General features: G+C 50.6%; 1 protein-coding gene across 1 annotated transcript; it reads right to left on the bottom strand.

The window, feature by feature from the left end:
* Positions 1 to 11,192: 11,192 nt before the first annotated feature.
* On the bottom strand, positions 11,193 to 15,349 carry LOC309332798 (uncharacterized protein; the record flags this gene model as incomplete). The annotated part of the gene is made up of 3 exons (XM_081845966.1): positions 15,179 to 15,349; positions 13,768 to 13,943; positions 11,193 to 11,555 (listed from the first exon to the last, which is right to left on the bottom strand). The coding sequence occupies exons 1-3, from the start codon at positions 15,192 to 15,194 to the stop codon at positions 11,193 to 11,195; spliced, it is 555 nt and encodes a 184-aa protein (XP_081702092.1). The 5' UTR covers positions 15,195 to 15,349.
* Positions 15,350 to 18,495: the final 3,146 nt, after the last annotated feature.

Below are 18,495 nucleotides of genomic sequence, written 5' to 3'. Positions count from 1 at the left end.
TATTCATCAGCACGGCTCCAGTTTCCACCTCTCTTTCTCTCAGACACACACGCACACACAACATAACCCTCCAACATTTCACTGGTGAAAACAGAGATGTCCTGTTCCATAACAATAATAATCTGATTATTTATACCCCACCCATCGGATTGGGTTGCCCCAGACACTTTGGGCAGCTTCCAACATACATAAAAATATAGTCAGACATTAAATATTTTTTAAAAAAAACGCCTCTCTACAGGGCTGCCTTCAGATGTCTTCTAAAAGTTGTGTGTTTACTTATCTGCTTGGCTAAGGAGTTGCATAACTCCCTATTTTCACGAGAGAAACGTTGGAGGAGATGGAATAGGACGGCCCTATTTTCAGGGGAGAAACGTTGGAGGGGATGGAATAGGACGTCCCTATTTTCAGGGGAGAAACGTTGGAGGGGATGGAATAGGACGTCCCTATTTTCAGGGGAGAAACGTTGGAGGGGATGGAATAAGACGTCCCTATTTTCAGGGGAGAAACATCGGAGGGGATGGAATAGGACGTCCCTATTTTCAGGGGAGAAACATTGGAGGGGATGGAATAGGACGTCCCTATTTTCAGGGGAGAAACGTTGGAGGGGATGGAATAGGACGTCCCTATTTTCAGGGGAGAAACGTTGGAGGGGATGGAATAGGACGTCCCTATTTTCAGGGGAGAAACGTTGGAGGGGATGGAATAGGACTTCCCTATTTTCAGGGGAGAAACATTGGAGGGGATGGAATAGGACGTCCCTATTTTCAGGGGAGAAACGTTGGAGGGGATGGAATAGGACGTCCCTATTTTCAGGGGAGAAAGTTGGAGGGGATGGAAGAGGACGTCCCTATTTTCAGGGGAGAAACGTTGGAGGGGATGGAATAGGACGTCCCTATTTTCAGGGGAGAAACGTTGGAGGGGATGGAATAGGACTTCCCTATTTTCAGGGGAGAAACATTGGAGAGGATGGAATAGGACGGCCCTATTTTCAGGGGAGAAACATTGGAGGGGATGGAATAGGACGTCCCTATTTTCAGGGGAGAAACGTTGGAGGGGATGGAATAGGACTTCCCTATTTTCAGGGGAGAAACATTGGAGGGGATGGAATAGGACGTCCCTATTTTCAGGGGAGAAACGTTGGAGGGGATGGAATAGGACTTCCCTATTTTCAGGGGAGAAACATTGGAGAGGATGGAATAGGACGTCCCTATTTTCAGGGGAGAAACATTGGAGGGGATGGAATAGGACGTCCCTATTTTCAAGGGAGAAACGTTGGAGGGGATGGAATAGGACGTCCCTATTTTCAGGGGAGAAACATTGGAGGGGATGGAATAGGACGTCCCTATTTTCAAGGGAGAAACGTTGGAGGGGATGGAATAGGACTTCCCTATTTTCAGGGGAGAAACATTGGAGGGGATGGAATAGGACGTCCCTATTTTCAGGGGAGAAACGTTGGAGGGGATGGAATAGGACGTCCCTATTTTCAGGGGAGAAACTTTGGAGAGGATGGAATAGGACGTCCCTATTTTCAGGGGAGAAACGTTGGAGGGGATGGAATAGGACGTCCCTATTTTCAGGGGAGAAATGTTGGAGGGGATGGAATAGGACGTCCCTATTTTCAGGGGAGAAGCATTGGAGGGGATGGAATAGGACGTCCCTATTTTCAGGGGAGAAGCATTGGAGGGGATGGAATAGGACGTCCCTATTTTCAGGGGAGAAATGTTGGAGGGGATGGAATAGGACGTCCCTATTTTCAGGGGAGAAACGTTGGAGGGGATGGAATAGGACATCCCTATTTTCAGGGGAGAAATGTTGGAGGGGATGGAATAGGACGTCCCTATTTTCAGGGGAGAAGCATTGGAGGGGATGGAATAGGACGTCCCTATTTTCAGGGGAGAAGCATTGGAGGGGATGGAATAGGACGTCCCTATTTTCAGGGGAGAAACGTTGGAGGGGATGGAATAGGACGTCCCTATTTTCAGGGGAGAAGCATTGGAGGGGATGGAATAGGACGTCCCTATTTTCAGGGGAGAAACATTGGAGGGGATGGAATAGGACGTCCCTATTTTCAGGGGAGAAACATTGGAGAGGATGGAATAGGATGTCCCTATTTTCAGGGGAGAAACATTGGAAGGGATGGAATAGGACGGCCCTATTTTCAGGGGAGAAGCGTTGGAGGGGATGGAATAGGACGTCCCTATTTCCAGGGGAGAAACGTTGGAGGGGATGGAATAGGACGTCCCTATTTTCAGGGGAGAAACATTGGAGGGGATGGAATAGGACGTCCCTATTTTCAGGGGAGAAACATTGGAAGGGATGGAATAGGACGTCCCTATTTCCAGGGGAGAAACGTTGGAGGGGATGGAATAGGACGTCCCTATTTTCAGGGGAGAAACGTTGGAGGGGATGGAATAGGACGTCCCTATTTTCAGGGGAGAAACATTGGAGGGGATGGAATAGGACGTCCCTATTTTCAGGGGAGAAACATTGGAGAGGATGGAATAGGATGTCCCTATTTTCAGGGGAGAAACATTGGAGGGGATGGAATAGGACGTCCCTATTTTCAGGGGAGAAACATTGGAGGGGATGGAATAGGACGTCCCTATTTTCAGGGGAGAAACATTGGAGAGGATGGAATAGGATGTCCCTATTTTCAGGGGAGAAACATTGGAAGGGATGGAATAGGACGGCCCTATTTTCAGGGGAGAAGCGTTGGAGGGGAAGGAATAGGACGTCCCTATTTCCAGGGGAGAAACGTTGGAGGGGATGGAATAGGACGTCCCTATTTTCAGGGGAGAAGCGTTGGAGGGGATGGAATAGGACGTCCCTATTTCCAGGGGAGAAACGTTGGAGGGGATGGAATAGGACGTCCCTATTTTCAGGGGAGAAGCGTTGGAGGGGATGGAATAGGACGTCCCTATTTTCAGGGGAGAAACGTTGGAGGGGATGGAATAGGACGTCCCTATTTCCAGGGGAGAAACGTTGGAGGGGATGGAATAGGACGTCCCTATTTTCAGGGGAGAAGCGTTGGAGGGGATGGAATAGGACGTCCCTATTTCCAGGGGAGAAACGTTGGAGGGGAAGGAATAGGACTTCCCTATTTTCAGGGGAGAAACGTTGGAGGGGATGGAATAGGACGTCCCTATTTTCAGAGGAGAAACTTTGGAGAGGATGGAAGAGGACGTCCCTTTTTTTCAGGGGAGAAACGTTGGAGGGGATGGAATAGGACGTCCCTATTTTCAGGGGAGAAGCGTTGGAGGGGATGGAATAGGATGTCCCTATTTTCAGGGGAGAAACGTTGGAGGGGATGTTTGCCTAATCTTCTCTTTCAGCCATGCACGTTACTGGCTCTCACTGCCTCCCGTGGGAGTGAATTTGCCTATGTGCCAATGCATGACAAAGCTCAATTTGTCACCAACCACAGGTGCCCAGTGCTTTGAGGAACACCCAGACCTATATTTTTAAAAGGGCGGTTAGAATCCCCATGACGGGGTGAGCTTCTGTTGCTCGGTCCCTGCTCCTGCCAACCTAGCAGTTCAAAAGCACCTCAAAGTGCAAGTAGATAAATAGGTACCACTCCAGCGGGAAGGTAAATGGCGTTTCCGTGCGCTGCTCTGGTTCGCCAGAAGCAGCTTAGTCCTGCTGGCCACGACCCGGAAGCTGTACGCCGGCTCCCTCGGCCAGTAAAGCGAGATGAGCGCCACAACCCCAGAGTCGGCCACGACTGGACCTAATGGTCAGCAGTCCCTTTACCTTTACCTTACAGAAATCCAGTGGGGTTTGATGCACACCCCAAAACGGGCTAACCCCTTTCGGGTGCAAAACTGGAGTTGCATGGCATGTCCTCAGTTTCAATCCAAAGAAACAGACGGAGTCTACTTGCTTCAGAGAGTTGGCAGGTGGTGGATTGGACAGTTGACCCAACAAGGAACTGTTCTGCCTTACCTCTCCAATTTCTTCGGAAATCACCCTACATGCCAGCCAAAACCCTCCATGGACTGGAAAGGCAGAACAAAGTGCTTTTGCTCTGACGTGGTGCCTCTGCCTCTTCTCTCTGCACAAGCCTGTTTTTCTCAGCGGTCTTATTCTGACCACAGACCCAGCTAACTCCTTGCTGCCCACTGCGGCGAAGCCTTTTCTGTCCAGCTTCGCAGGTGCAGCAATAAGTAACTGAACAAACCCCTGTGTTGCAAAGAGAATGTCAACAACGTCTAGTCAACACAATGATCGTGTACATACGCAGTAGACTCCTTCGGGACGCAGGTGGCGCTGTGGGTTAAACCACTGACCCTAGGACTTGCCGATCAGAAGGTCGGCGGTTCGAATCCCCGCAATGACGAGGTGAGCTCCCGTTGCTCGGTCCCGGCTCCTGCCCACCTAGCAGCTCGAAAGCACGTCAAAGTGCAAGTAGATAAATAGGTACCGCTCTGGTGGGAAGGTAAACGGCGTTTCCGTGCACTGCTCTGCTTCGCCAGGAGCGGCTTAGTCCTGCTGGCCACATGACCCGGAAGCTGTACACCGGCCCCCTCGGCCAATAAAGCGAGATGAGCGCCGCAACCCCAGAGTCATCCGCAACTGGACCTAATGGTCAGGGGTCCCTTTACCTTTACCTATAGAATTCCTCCAAACCATAACAAGTACAAAATGAAATCTTTAGTCTCAAAGTCTCTAAGAATCTTTAAATGAAGCGAGGGACCAGACTTTGTACGCTGAAAGACAAGCTGTGAAGCTTCGTGTATTCAGCAAATATGATGTCCAGCACTGAACAGTGATTCCGTGTTGCCTGGACATTGCTGACAGCTTTGCAGGTGGACAGAGGCCTTATACCCTGTGAAAATCACTTTCCCGTTCTGCTCTGTATTGTGGATGCCGCATGGCTTTCCAGCACTTCATATTACAATGAAGAATTGTACGCTGGAAGGCAAATACAGTGGTACCTCGGGTTACATACGCTTCAAGCTACAGAAATAGTGCTTCAGGTTAAGAACTTTGCTTCAGGATAAGAACAGAAATTGTGCTCCAGCGGCACGGTGGCAGCAGGAGGCCCCATTAGCTAAAGTGGTGCTTCAGGTTAATAAAGTTTCAGGTTAAGAACGGACCTCCAGAACAAATTAAGTACTTAACCTGAGGTACCACTGTAAATAAAAAATGAACTCCTGATCTGAACAGCCCGAAACACTACTACCCTTAGAAGACACTGGAAGGCAGCCCTGGATAGGGAAGATTTAAAAAAATTGCTTCATGTTTAACTGTGTTTTTGTGTTTTTGTTTATGTTGGAAGCCACCCAGATTCTTGGGCTGCTGTTTCTGCACGTGTGCTCTAGATGGAGCAATTGTCTGGTCCAGAATGTTGCATCCGCCAGAGATTAGATGCTTAAGCAAAAGGATGAATGATTGTCACATTTGCCTTGCAGATCATAGAATCATAGAATCACAGAATCCTCCAGAAGCCCAGTAGACCTGAAGGAGTGTCTCTACCCCCATCGTTCTGCCTGGACACTGAGGTCCAGCTCCTAGGGCCTTCTGGCAGTTCCCTCCCTGCGAGAAGTGAGGTTACGGGGAACCAAGCAGAGGGCCTTCTCGGTAGTGGCGCCCGCCCTATGGAATGCCCTCCCAGCAGATGTCAAAGAGAAAAACAACTACCAGACCTCTGTCCGTTAGATCCAGTCGTGGCCGACTCTGGGGTTGCGGCGCTCATCTCGCTTTATTGGCCGAGGGAGCCGGCATACAGCTTCTGGGTCATGTGGCCAGTAGGACTAAGCCGCTTCTGGTGAACCAGAGCAGCGCACGGAAATGCCGTTTCCCTTCCCGCTGGAGTGGTCCCTATTTATCTACTTGCACTTTGACGTGCTTTTGAACTGCTAGGTTGGCAGGAGCAGGGACCGAGCAACGGGAGCTCACCCCATCATTGCGGGGATTCGAACCACCGACCTTCTGATCGGCAAGTCCTAGGCTCTGTGGTTTAACCCACAGCGCCACCCGCATCCCTTTTTAATGCTGTATTGTGTTTTTAATATTTGGTTGGGAGCTGCCCAGATGGTCAGGGTATAAATACATTATCATCATCCTCATCCTCATCCTCATCCTCATCCTCATCATCATTATTATTATTATTATTATTATTATTATTATTATTATTATTATATTGAGAAAGACTTACGTGGCAGCTGAATTGCACATTTCAATCAGATTCTCCGATCTACTGGATTGGGAAACCCAAGTGGCAGGGAGTCGTTTTTAAACAGGCCCATGCGAAACCGGGGGAGGGTGGCTCCTGTTCCGTCTTGCCTTTAAGGGTAACTAAATCTCGCTTCTCGCTTCTCGCTTCTGGGGAAAAGCCATCGCTCCGTGACAGAGCAACAGCCGATCTGTTTGGAAACCCGGCAAGGAAACGATGAACTGGTTTCTGCGCTCACGGGTTTAATTGAGCTGCTCACCTGGACCACACCTCAACCGCCTGCAAACCAGGTTTGCATCTGGTGCCGATCTCATTCCTCAGAAGACGATCAGAGCAGCCTGGCTGCTGAGTCAATCCTGTTCTTTTGTCTGCCCCGCATCTCTCAACATTCAGCTTAATTCAGGGTGTCAGCAACCATTTCGAGCCGTGGGGCGGTCCACCGGCCCTCAGACAATGTGGGGGCAGACTATATTTTGGAAAAAAATATGAATGAAGTCCTATGCCCCACAAACAACCCAGAGATGCAGGTTTTCATCCCCAAAAAGTTTTTGATTTGAGTTTCTACTGAAATGAGGCTGCATTTTAATATTGTATTTTAATCTGGTTTTTAAGTTGTATTTTAATCAATTGTTTTTATACCTGGTGTTAGCTGCCCTGAGCCCAGTCTGATGTTGGGAAAGATGGAGGGCACAAGGAGAAGGGGATGACAGAGGACGAGACGGTGGGACAGTGTTCTCGAAGCGACCAGCATGAGTTTGACCAGACTGTGGGAGGCAGTGGAAGACAGGAGGGCCTGGCGTGCTCTGGTCCAGGGGGTTGCGAAGAGGCGGACACGACTAAACAACAATAACATGTTTTTATATATGTTGGAAGCTGCCCAGAGTGGCTGGGGCAACCCAGTCAGATGAGCAGGGTATAAATAATGAAATTATAATTACGGAATGTGACACAACCCAAAGAAAAAGCCCATTTTCCCATTCCTTTTTGCAATTTCTCCCTCTCCTCTGCATTCCTCTCCTTCTTAATTAGGGTTTAACCGGGATTAATTCCCTGAATCAGAGCAGCCCCAGACTGCCCCGGCTTTCATTTACATCTCTCCGCCCCCCAAGTATGCACTGACACGAAGCAATTTTGAGACGATGGCATGTGTGGTGATATCACCAAGATTCCCTCTTTTCCCCAGTGTTTCACTGGTGCCCATGGTTATTGCTAAAACCCTGGGCAATAGGATAAAGAAATGAGATTTTCATGTGAGGCAGTCCCTCAGCGGGTGCTGGTCACTAGTCTAGGGCAAACAGGATGACAAACTTAGCCTCTCTGCCTGCTTACCTACTTATGGCCAGTCCAGAAGGTGGTTTGTTCCTCCTTGCAGAACTCAGCAGGGAGGAGGAGGAGGAAGGGGCCAAAGCTGGAATGAGTTTGCTCTGGCCTCTCATTCCCCAATGGCGCCACCTGCTGATGGACTCCCAGCCTTCTGCCCTACCAGCATAAAAACAAAACAAAACCCTGCTGGAACTCGCCAGTGGCTAGGACTGCCGTTCGGACATCGCCGGGATTTGGCACTGGTAGACAACATCCGGGTGGAAACCGTCTGGGGAAATTTCTGGACAACTCAACAACGGGAGATGCGGGTTAAACCACGGAGAATGGACTTGCCGATCAGAAGGTCGGCGGTTCGAATCCCTGCTACAGGGTGAGCTCCCGTTGCTCAGTCCCTGCTCCTGCCAACCTAGCAGTTCAAAAGCACCTCAAAGTGCAAGTAGATAAATAGGTACCGCTCCAGTGGGAAGGTAAACGGCGTTTCTGTGCGCTGCTCTGGTTCGCCAGAAGCGGCTTAGTCCTGCTGGCCACATGACCCAGAAGTTGTACACCGGCTCCCTCGGCCAGTAAAGCGAGATGAGCGCCGCAAGCCAAGAGTCGTCTGTGACTGGACTTAACGGTCAGGGGTCCTTTTACCTGATAGATTTCACTCTTGCTCTAAAGGCAAGTCTTGTCAGGATGGAAGGGAATTCTCACGGCCTCGGCCCTCGCCTCTCATTAAGAAAGAGCAGTAAACTGCGGCTGGTGCTGTGGTCTAAACCAGAGGTTCAGGCAACCCTATAAAGGTACTGATATTGATTATGGTTTATAGTATACAAGTGTGTGTGTGTGTGTGTGTGTGTGTGTGTGTGTTAAAAAAAAAAAGTTTTTCTAAAATTAAAATTAAAAGAAAGAAAAGAAAGCCCAGAGTGCTTTGAGAGCCGCATAGAGAGGTCCCGAGGGCTGCATTCGGAAGTCCCCGTCCCTGCACTAATGGGACATGAGCCAAAACGAAAGCAGGAGATCAATTCTGGGCATAGGTGTCAATGTTTCCCCTTTTTTAATTCCCTTATTCTGAATATTCGCAAGAAAAGGGAAAAGTTGACAGCTATGGTTCTGTGGGGTGTGTGTGTGTGAAGCAATGGTGTGTGGATTGGGGTTTACCTGGCTTTTCTTGCTTCTCGCCGGAAGCCTCGACTCCGGTCCCCGATCTGGCCCTCATCGCTCAGCTTCAGCAGCAAACGCGAAATACGCAAAAAAAGCACACCCAGGTGTTCTTTGGACAGGGGAAATTGTCCCCTCGCTGATCCTTCGCTGGGTAGCAGAAACCCTTTCCTGCCGCAAGGCTCTGTTTAAGGCCTCATCCTTCCTTTGAGAGCAGTCCTGGGCTGCTGGCTGCTGGTGGCACACAGGGCAAATTATATATATAGGGACCTGCCCCCTGTTGCGGTTCAGAATCCCGGAGGATAACTGGACAGTGAGGAAGTGTATCCTCCTGGCCAAGCCCAGGTTAGGACACCTCTGCCTCCTCTGCGAACTCAGGAATTTGCATGGGCCAATTTGCAACTCACCGCCTGCAGCAGCAGCAAACCTTTCCCACATGCCTGCCGTTGACTCATCACCAGGAAGGCTTTCCAAATTCTCCCCAAATTAGCAGCTCTCGCAATCTCCTCTTTTTTGGAGGCTGTGGCCCCACTCATTTCATAATGCATAGTACCATCCCCTCCAAAAGGCTGATGGCCGAAGAATGGATGCTTTTGAATTCTGGTGCTGGAGGAGACTCTTGAGAGTCCCATGGACTGCAAGAAGATCCAACCTCTCCATTCGGAAGGAAATCAGCCCTGAGTGCTCACTGGAAGGACAGATCCTGAAGCTGAGGCTCCAAGACTTTGGCCACCTCATGAGAAGAGAAGACTCCCTGGAAAAGACCCTGATGTTGGGAAAGATGGAGGGCACAAGGAGAAGGGGACGACAGAGGACGAGATGGTGGGACAGTGTTCTCAAAGCTACAAACATGAGTTTGACCAAACTGCGGGAGGCAGTGGAAGACAGGAGGGCCTGGCGTGCTCTGGTCCAGGGGGTCACCAAGAGGAGGACATGACTAAACGACTAAACAACAACAACAACCATCCCCTCCGAGTGTGTCCCGGTTTTCCAGGAACAGTCACTGCATCGTAGAAGCTGTTTCCCTCTTCCCTCGTCTCCACTTCTTGGAAAAACAATTAGTGATGCGCACATGTGGGTGGGGGAAAAATAAGAGAGTCCCCTTTATATAGTGAAAGTAAAAATCCCTGCACCAAATGAAGGAAATGGTTTAGCTGGCATAGAAAGCCCTTCCTATAATTTTGGAGGAATCTACATTCTTCAGTTAGGGACGCGGGTGGCGCTGTGGGTTAAACCACAGAGCCTAGGACTTGCCGATCAGAAGGTCCACAGTTTGAGCACGCATTGCTTGGTCCCTGCTCCTGCCCACCTAGAAAGTAATGCAAAATGGATTGATCTGTTCCAGACTTTTAAAAACAACCCCTAAAACAGCACTTTAATATGAATTTTACTATCTAACGTGACCATTGATCCATAAAATGAAAGCAATCAACAATGTACTGCAGTCACACAATCCATCAGTAGCTGAACAGTCACAAAAACAGAACAAAAAAGAGCCACAAAAACGCAAAATAAATAGCAAAAACAGACAGACTTCAGCGTAACACACAAATCAGAAGAGTGGCACTCAAACTGGAGCACGTTCGGCTTCCGAAAAAAGTTCGCAAACCGGAACGCTTACTTCCGGGCTTGCAGTGTTTGGGTTCCAAGTTGTTTGAGGACCAAGGCGTTTGAGGACCAAGGGACCACTGTAATATTTAAAATAAACTGGGGCCTTCTGAATGGGGTCACTGCACCCCCGAAGGACGAGGTGCGCAGCCTGGGAGTCATTTTGGACTCACCGCTGTCCATGGAGGTGCAGGTCAGTTCTGTGTCCAGGGCAGCTCCATCTGGTACACAGGATGAGACCCTCCCTGCCCGCAGACTGTCTGGCCAGAGTGGTGCATGCTCTGGTTATCTCCCGCTTGGACTACTGCCATGCGCTCTACGTGGGGCTACCTTTGAAGGTGACCCGGAAACTGCAACTAATCCAGAATGCGGCAGCTGGACTGCGGACTGGGAGCGGCCGCCGAGACCACATAACACCAGTCTTGAAAGACCTACATTGGCTCCCAGTACGTTTCCGAGCACAATTCAAAGTGTTGGTGCTGACCTTTAAAGCCCTAAACGGCCTCGGTCCAGTAGACCTGAAGGAGCGTCTCCACCCCCATCATTCTGCCCAGACGCTGAGGTCCAGTGCTGAGGGCCTTCTGGCGGTTCCCTCACTGCAAGAAGCCAAGTTGCAGGGAACCAGGCAGAGAGCCTTCTCGGTGATGGCACCCGCCCTGTGGAACGCCCTCCCACCAGATGTCAAAGAGAACAACAACTGCCAGACTTTTAGAAGACATCTGAAGGCAGCCCTGTTTAGGGAAGCTTTTAATGTTTGATGTATTACAATATTTTAATATTTTTTGGAAGTCACCCAGAGTGGCTGGGGAAGCCCTGCCAGATGGGCGGGGTATAAATAATAAATTATTATTATTATTATTATTATTATTATTATTATTATTATTATTATTATTATGCAGGTTGTGAATGGGGAAATCCCAGACTCTTTTCGCCTACGTGCTCAGCCAATAAGCCTGCAAGGGCAATGCAGACCCACACCACAGTCCCAAATCCTCCTGGTCTCTCTTTGCAGGGGTGTGGGGTCCAGGGGGGCAGCACCAGAAACTGCTTGGGCACCCCCCAGGAGAGGCCTCGGAGCGGCGTCCGTGTGGTCCTCTGCTACGGCGACGACAAGCTGTTTCTTCCCTGGCACAGCGCTCTGTGACATGGTCCACATCCGAGGTGCTTCCAAATGGCGCCGGTCCGTCGCGGTCGCTCCTCTTCCTCCCGCAAGGATGCCAGGGGGGTCGTCGATCCTGGGGGGCTTCTTCTTCGGTTCGTGCTGGCTCTTGCGGAATTTGGCCCGTCGGTTTTTGAACCACACCTGGGTGGAAGAATGAGTGTTACATTGGCCTATTGGAGGACAGGGGGTAGGCATGTGTGATGGACTCGCTAGTCCTGAATGGGGCAACTGTGCCCCCGAAAGACCAGGTGCGCAGCCTGGGAGTCATTCTGGACTCGCAGCTGTCCATGGAGGCACAGGTCAACTCTGTGTCCAGGGCAGCTCCATCTGGGTTGCAGGATGAGACCCTCCCTGCCCGCAGACTGTCTGGCCAGAGTGGTGCATGCTCTGGTTATCTCCCACTTGGACTACTGCCATGCGCTCTCCATGGGGCCACATTTGAAGGTGACTCGGAAACTGCAATTAATCCAGAATGCGGCAGCCAGACTGGGGACTGGGAGCGGCCGCCAAGACCATATAACACCAGTCCTGAAAAACCTACATTGGCTCCCAGGACGTTTCCAAGCACAATTCAAAGGGTTGGTGCTGACCTTGAAAGCCCTAAACAGCCTCAAAGGCCCAGTATCCCTGAAGGAGCATCTCCACCCCCAAAGTCCAGCCCGGACACCTGGGTCCATCTTCCGAGGGCCTTCTGGCAGTTCCCTCCCTGCCAAAAGCGAGGTTATAGGGAACCAGGCAAAGGGCCTTCTCGGTGGTGGTGCCCTCCCTGTGGAGCGGCCTCCCATCAGATGTCAAGGAGATAAACAACTATCTGACTTTTAGAAGACATCTGAAGGCAGCCCTGTTTAGGGAAGCTTATACTATTTGATGAATTATTGTATTTTAATATTTTGCTGGAAGCCGCCCAGAGTGGCTGGGAAACACAGCCAGATGGACGGGGTATAAATTATTATTATTATTGATAGAGGAAGAGGAAGGAGAGGAGAGAGACAGCCCAGTCTTCATTTGCTATGAAGGATAGTGTGCTTGAATGCACAAAACAGCGGCACTCCCCGATTTGCAGAAAGCTAGCAGCTCAGGGAGAATGGCGCAGACTGCAGCCACCTCCCCGCTGGGCCACCTATGTGCCAAATTTTTAAGCTGAGGATAAGTCTGTTACCTTCCTAGCTCTGTCCCAGGAGAATACCAAAGTATAAACCAGTATGGCCAGTGGAATAATCCTCTCTTGCTGGTGCGGAGGCGGGGGGGGGGGAGGTTTGGGTGTGTGGGAGGCAAATGGAAAATTGAGAGGTAGTGCTATGTTAAATGAAAGTGCCAGCCAGAACGTACAATTACCTGCAGGAATGCCCCTATCGTAAACTGGGAGGTTGACTTTTGAAGGGAACGATGATAAGGTCCCAAACCTTTCATCCTGGCAAATTACAGGGATGGGGAAAGGTCAGGGTTTGACCCCTGCAGAAATATCAGGGCTCTTTTGCAAGACAGCCCTGCTCCCAAGCGAACGGGTTGCACGTACCCTCCAACATTTCTGCAATGAAAATAGGGACATCCTAATTTCAATCATAATCCCAGACAGGGCCAGATTTCAGTTTGATGAGGCCCTGAGTTACTGAAGGTAAGGGGGCCCTTTATATGTCCAGCTGTCCTTTGTCAAGAACAAATAGCCGGTGTTTTTGTTGTTGTTGTTGTTGTTGAATATATCCTATATGGTAATTGATGGGGACGCGGGTGGTTCTGTGGGTTAAACCACAGAGCCTAGGACTTGCCGATCAGAAGGTTGGCGGTTCAAATCCCTACGACGGGGTGAGCTCCCGTTGCTGGGTCCCTGCTCCTGCCAACCTAGCAGTTCGAAAGCACGTCAAAGTGCCAGTAGATAAATAGGTACTGCTCCGGCAGGAAGGTAAACAGCCTTTCCTTGCGCTGCCCTGGTTCGCCAGAAGTGGCTTTGTCATGCTGGCCACATGACCCGGAAGCTGTACGCTGGCTCCCTCGGCCAGTAAAGTGAGATGAGCGCCGCAACCCCAGAGTCGGCCACGACTGGACCTAATGGTCAGGGGTCCCTTTACCTTTACCTTTAATAAAAAGGATTCTATGAAGGAGAAAAAACCGGGACATCGCAAGGTCATGTGTGCAGCGTTGGTCCCCTCCTCCATCACCCTTGCAACTTGACGCCTCTGGCCCTAACTGTTCCCCTATGAAATATTTCACCGCCAGCAACCCAGAAAACGCGGGTCTGCCCCAGAGGCAGACTTGAGAAACACCTGCCTTCGCTGCAGCACGTCGACAGGTGCTGGGGAAAGCGAGTCGAATTTCCCCACCTCCCTCTCCGCCGAGGGTGCGCCCCCCAAATTACCTGTACGCGAGCCTCGGGCAGGTTGGCGAAGGCAGACAGCCTCTCTCGGGTGCCCATGTCTGGGTAATGGGTCCGCTCAAACGCGCTCTCCAAAGCCTCTCGCTGCTGCACCGTAAAGACGGTCCGGCTCCGGCGGCGCCTCTGCAGTAGGCCATAGTGCAGGTCCTGGAAGATTTCTGTGCACGTGCAAAAGGCTTTTATTATTATTATTATTATTTGCGGAGGAGGGAGAGGGAAAGAAATGCAAGCCTGGACCATGGTGGGAAAACCTGGTCCGTCTAGTATTAAGCTAAGGCGTGGGTAGGCAAACGAAGGACCGGGGGCCGGATCCGGCCCAATTGCCTTCTCAATCTGGTCCGCGGATATGGGTGATTCCCTGGTCCTGAATGGGGCAGCTGAGCCCCTGAAGGAGCAGGTGTGCAGCCTGGGAGTCATTTTGGACTCACAGCTGTCCATGAAGGTGCAGGTCAATTCTGTGTCCAGGGCAGCTCCATCTGGGATGCAGGATGAGACCCTACCTGCTTGCGCACTGTCTCTCCAGAGTGGTGCATGCTCTGGTTATCTCCCGCTTGGACTACCGCCATCCGTTCTATGTGGGGCTACCTTTGAAGGTGACCCGGAAACTGCAATTAATCCAGAATGCGGCAGCTAGACTGGGACTGGGTGTGGAGACCACATAGCACTGGTCCTGAAAGACCTACACTGGCTCCCAGGACGTTTCCGAGCACAATTCACAGTATTAGTGCTGACATTTAAAGCCCTAAATGGCCTTGGCCCGGTATACCTGAAGGAGCGTCTCCACCCCGGACACCGGGGTCCCTCTCCTGAGAGACTTCTGGCAGTTCCCTCCCTGCGAGAAGCAAGGTTGCAGGGAACCAGGCAGAGGGCCTTCTCGGTGGTGGCACCCTCCCACCAGATGTCAAGGAAATAAACAACTACCTGACTTTTAGCAGACGTCTGAAGGCAGCCCTGTTTAGGGAAACTTTTAGTGTTTAAGAGGTTATTGCATTTTAGTGTTCCGTTGGAAGCCACCCAGAGTGGCTGGGGAAACCCAGTCAGATGGGCGGGGTATAAATAATAAATTATTATTATTATTATTATTACTACAAGGAGCAGCGCTGAGACTAAGAAGGGTGAGGAAGATGGGAGGCAGGCAGGGCCACTATCCGAGCTGTTTGTAAGTAAGAAGGCAGGCAGGTGCAGAGTGCAGATTTAAGACCCGTTTCTCCTAAGGGGCCATCTGTCTGGGACGCTTTGGTCGGCATCCCCAGGGGTTGAGCTGGATGACTCCAGGGGGTCCCTTTTCAATTCTACAATTCTACAGTTCTGTGACGGATCTCGACCGCCCGACAACCCCGTTTTGCAGAACCAACAGCCCACCTTGGAGGGCAGCCGGCCCAGCCCCTTTTACCTGCCAGGTGATCCATGGCGGGGACAGCGCAGAAAGGCGTGAGTTGAGTCGAGGGTGCCAGCGGAAAGGGGGAGCAGCACCTTCCCAGAGCTTGTGGAAGAGGGGGTGGCACTGCATACAGGAGCGACGGAGAGGTAATCAGCGGGAAAGCGACGCTGCCAGTTATATGGTACATGGTCCTCTTTTGTCTAGAAGAATAGAGGGAGGCAAATGTATTAGCCAAAGAACCTGGCAAAGTCTGCAAGAGACAGCTTCAGAGGGAGTAAAGGTAAAGGTAAAGGGACCCCGGACCATTAGGTCCAGTCATGACCGACTCTGGGGTTGCGGCATTCATCTCGCTTTACTGGCCGAGGGAGCCGGCGTACAGCTTCCGGGTCATGTGGCCAGCAGGACTAAGCCGCTTCTGGCGAACCAGAGCAGCGCACGGAAACGCCATTTACCTTCCCGCCAGAGCGGTACCTATTTATCTACTTGCACTTTGACGTGCTTTCGAACTGCTAGGTTGGCAGGAGCAGGATTCGAACCGCCAACCATCTGATTAGCAAGTTCTAGGCTCTTGGGTTTAACCCACAACGCCACCTGCGTCCCTTTCAGAGGGAGTAGGTCTTCTTAAAATAAAATAATACAGTCATACCTCATGTTACGTTTGCTTCAGGTTGAGCATGTTCAGGTTGCGTCCCGCGGCCACCCAGAAGTAACGGAACAGGTTACTTCCGGGTTTCACCACTCGCGCATGTGCAGATGCGCAAAATGACGTCACGTTCATGCGCAGAAGCGGCGAATCGAGCACGCACAGACACAGGTTGCGTTCTGTTCAGGTTGCAAACGGGCCTCCGGAACGGATCCCATTCGCAACCAGAGGTACCACTGTAATAATAATAATAATAATAATAATAATAATAATAATAATTTTCTTTTAGGATCACACACAAACACACATACACACAGTGGTACCTTGGTTGTCAAACTTAATCCGTTCCGGAAATTCCATTCCAAAACCAAAGCATTCCAAAACCAAGGCTCGCTTCCCCATAGAAAGGAATTCAAAACAGATTAATCCGTTCCAGGCTTTTAAAAACAACCCCTAAAACAGCAATTCAACATGGATTTTGCTTTCTAACGAGACCGTTGATCCATAAAATGAAAGCAATAAACACAATCGATCCACCAGTAGCTGAACTGGGTTCCACGCAGTCGCAAAAACAAAATGAAAAAGAGCCACAAAAACAAAAACGCAAAATAAATAGGAAAAAAAGACAGACCTCAGCATTGCACTCAAAACGGAGCACGTTCGGCTTCCAGAAAAAGTTCGCAAACCGGAACACTTCCTTCCAGGTTTGCACCCCACATAAACCACTCACCAACTCGCAAGATCTCTCTTTCTTTCCCTCTTCCTTCTTCACTCCCGCGCCTTCATGGCTCTAACTCCCAGGTCCTGTTCATCCTCTGCTATTTAACAGCTTGGGGGATTTGGGGGAAGGGGGGTTGTAAGCGAGGGGCACGTGTCAAACTCCGACCTCTCCCCCCCCCAACTTTCCTCCTGCACCCCTCCCCAAATCTAGTAGGAACTGAACCAGAGCTCAGCCAAATTCTCTCTTGCGAGAGTAAAAGCACATCTATATTTTAGAATTGCTCGGTCATGCAGATCAGGTGCCAGATGGAAATGGGAAGAAAAATAGTCATGCCATGGGCAAAATTTCCTTATTGTGGCCAAGCTGTTCTGACGCTCGATATCATTTAGGTAAAGGTAAGGGGACCCCTGACCATTAGGTCCAGTCGCGGCCAACTCTGGGGTTGCGGTGCTCATCTCGCTTTACTGGCCGAGGGAGCCAGCGTACAGCTTCCGGGTCATGTGGCCAGCAGGACTAAGCCACTTCTGGCGAACCAGAGCAGCGCACGGAAACGCCGTTTACCTTCCCACCAGAGCGGTACCTATTTATCTACTTGCACTTTGAGGTGCTTTCGAACTGCTAGGTTGGCAGGAGCAGGGGGACCGAGCAATGGGAGCTCACCCCGTCATTGCGGGGATTCGAACCGCCGACCTTCTGATCGGCAAGTCTTGGGCTCTGTGGTTTAACCCACAGCGCCACCCATGTCCTGGCGCTGACAAATTAGACGGTTCGCTTTACTAAAACCCAAAGTGAGTAGCTGTTGTGGTGATAAACCACAAGAGTGAAGTTTTGGATAGACCATTTTAGTCCAGGTGCTTTTGGGATCTTGCAGCACGAGGGATATTAGACTGGGGGGATTTGAGTTTAGGCAAAGCCAGGACAGCAAAACCTCGAGGCCCCTAATCCAGGCTCACCCTCTTTGCAGAGGGGATTTTGCATTCGGCGGCTGGGGGGGGTACAGGGGCAGAAAAAGAGATGACTTCTTTGCTGGGGACGCTGACAAGGTCTGACAAGCGTGGAGAGGGCTTGGAGAGACGATTTCCTCCTCAGCCAGCATGGGATGGTCAAAATGCGAACCCACCAAGGCACCGGGAGATGTGGAGGCCCACAGATGTGCAAGCAATTGGGGAAACCACCCGGTTTCGGTGGAGGGTTTGCAAAGAACACCTCCCTGTTCTGTGTGATGATGCTTACGACAGAGAGGACCCTGCTGGCAGACTGTCTGGCCAGAGTGGTGCATGCGCTGGTTATCTCCCACTTGGACTACTGCCATGCGCTCTACGTGGGGCTGCCTTTGAAGGTGACCTGGAAACTACAACTAATCCAAAATGCGGCAGCCAGACTGGGACTGGGAGTGGAGACCATATAACACCAGTCCTGAAAGGCCTACATTGGCTCCCAGGATGTTTCCAAACACAATTCAAAGTGTTGGTGCTGACATTTAAAGCCCTAAATGGCATTGGCCCAGTATACCCGAAGGAGCGTCTCCACCCCAGCCAGATGTGTGGGGTATAAATAATAAATCATTATTATCATTGTTACGGAAGGGGGGGGGCATGTCTTCTTCACCTTCTTCTTCGCTACAATATATCAATTTATTTCCAATTGTCAATGTCAAAAGGGACTAAAATCTATAAAATTCATAGAAAATCAGCGTGCCAGTTTGCTCAATTACTCTAGGACTCCATCACACCTCCCCTGTCCAGCATAATCCCTCCAGCAAGGTGTCAAGGTGATCAGCCTTTCCTCCAGGCAATGTCAGGTGGCAGACTATGCATATTTGGGACCATTGTTTTCTCATCCCCAGGAAGTGTTTATCTGTGCATATCTCCAGCTCTGCATATTCCCCCCTCCCTCCTCCATATGTTAATCTGTGTAACCCCTCCACCTTCCTGAAGTGCTGATCTGTGTAACCCCCCACCTTCC

This window comes from Podarcis erhardii (assembly GCF_964252035.2).
Source record: "Podarcis erhardii genome assembly, chromosome: 18".
Taxonomy (NCBI): domain Eukaryota; kingdom Metazoa; phylum Chordata; class Lepidosauria; order Squamata; family Lacertidae; genus Podarcis; species Podarcis erhardii.
Note: the sequence above shows the minus strand (reverse complement) of the source record. Positions and strands in the feature narration are given on the sequence as shown.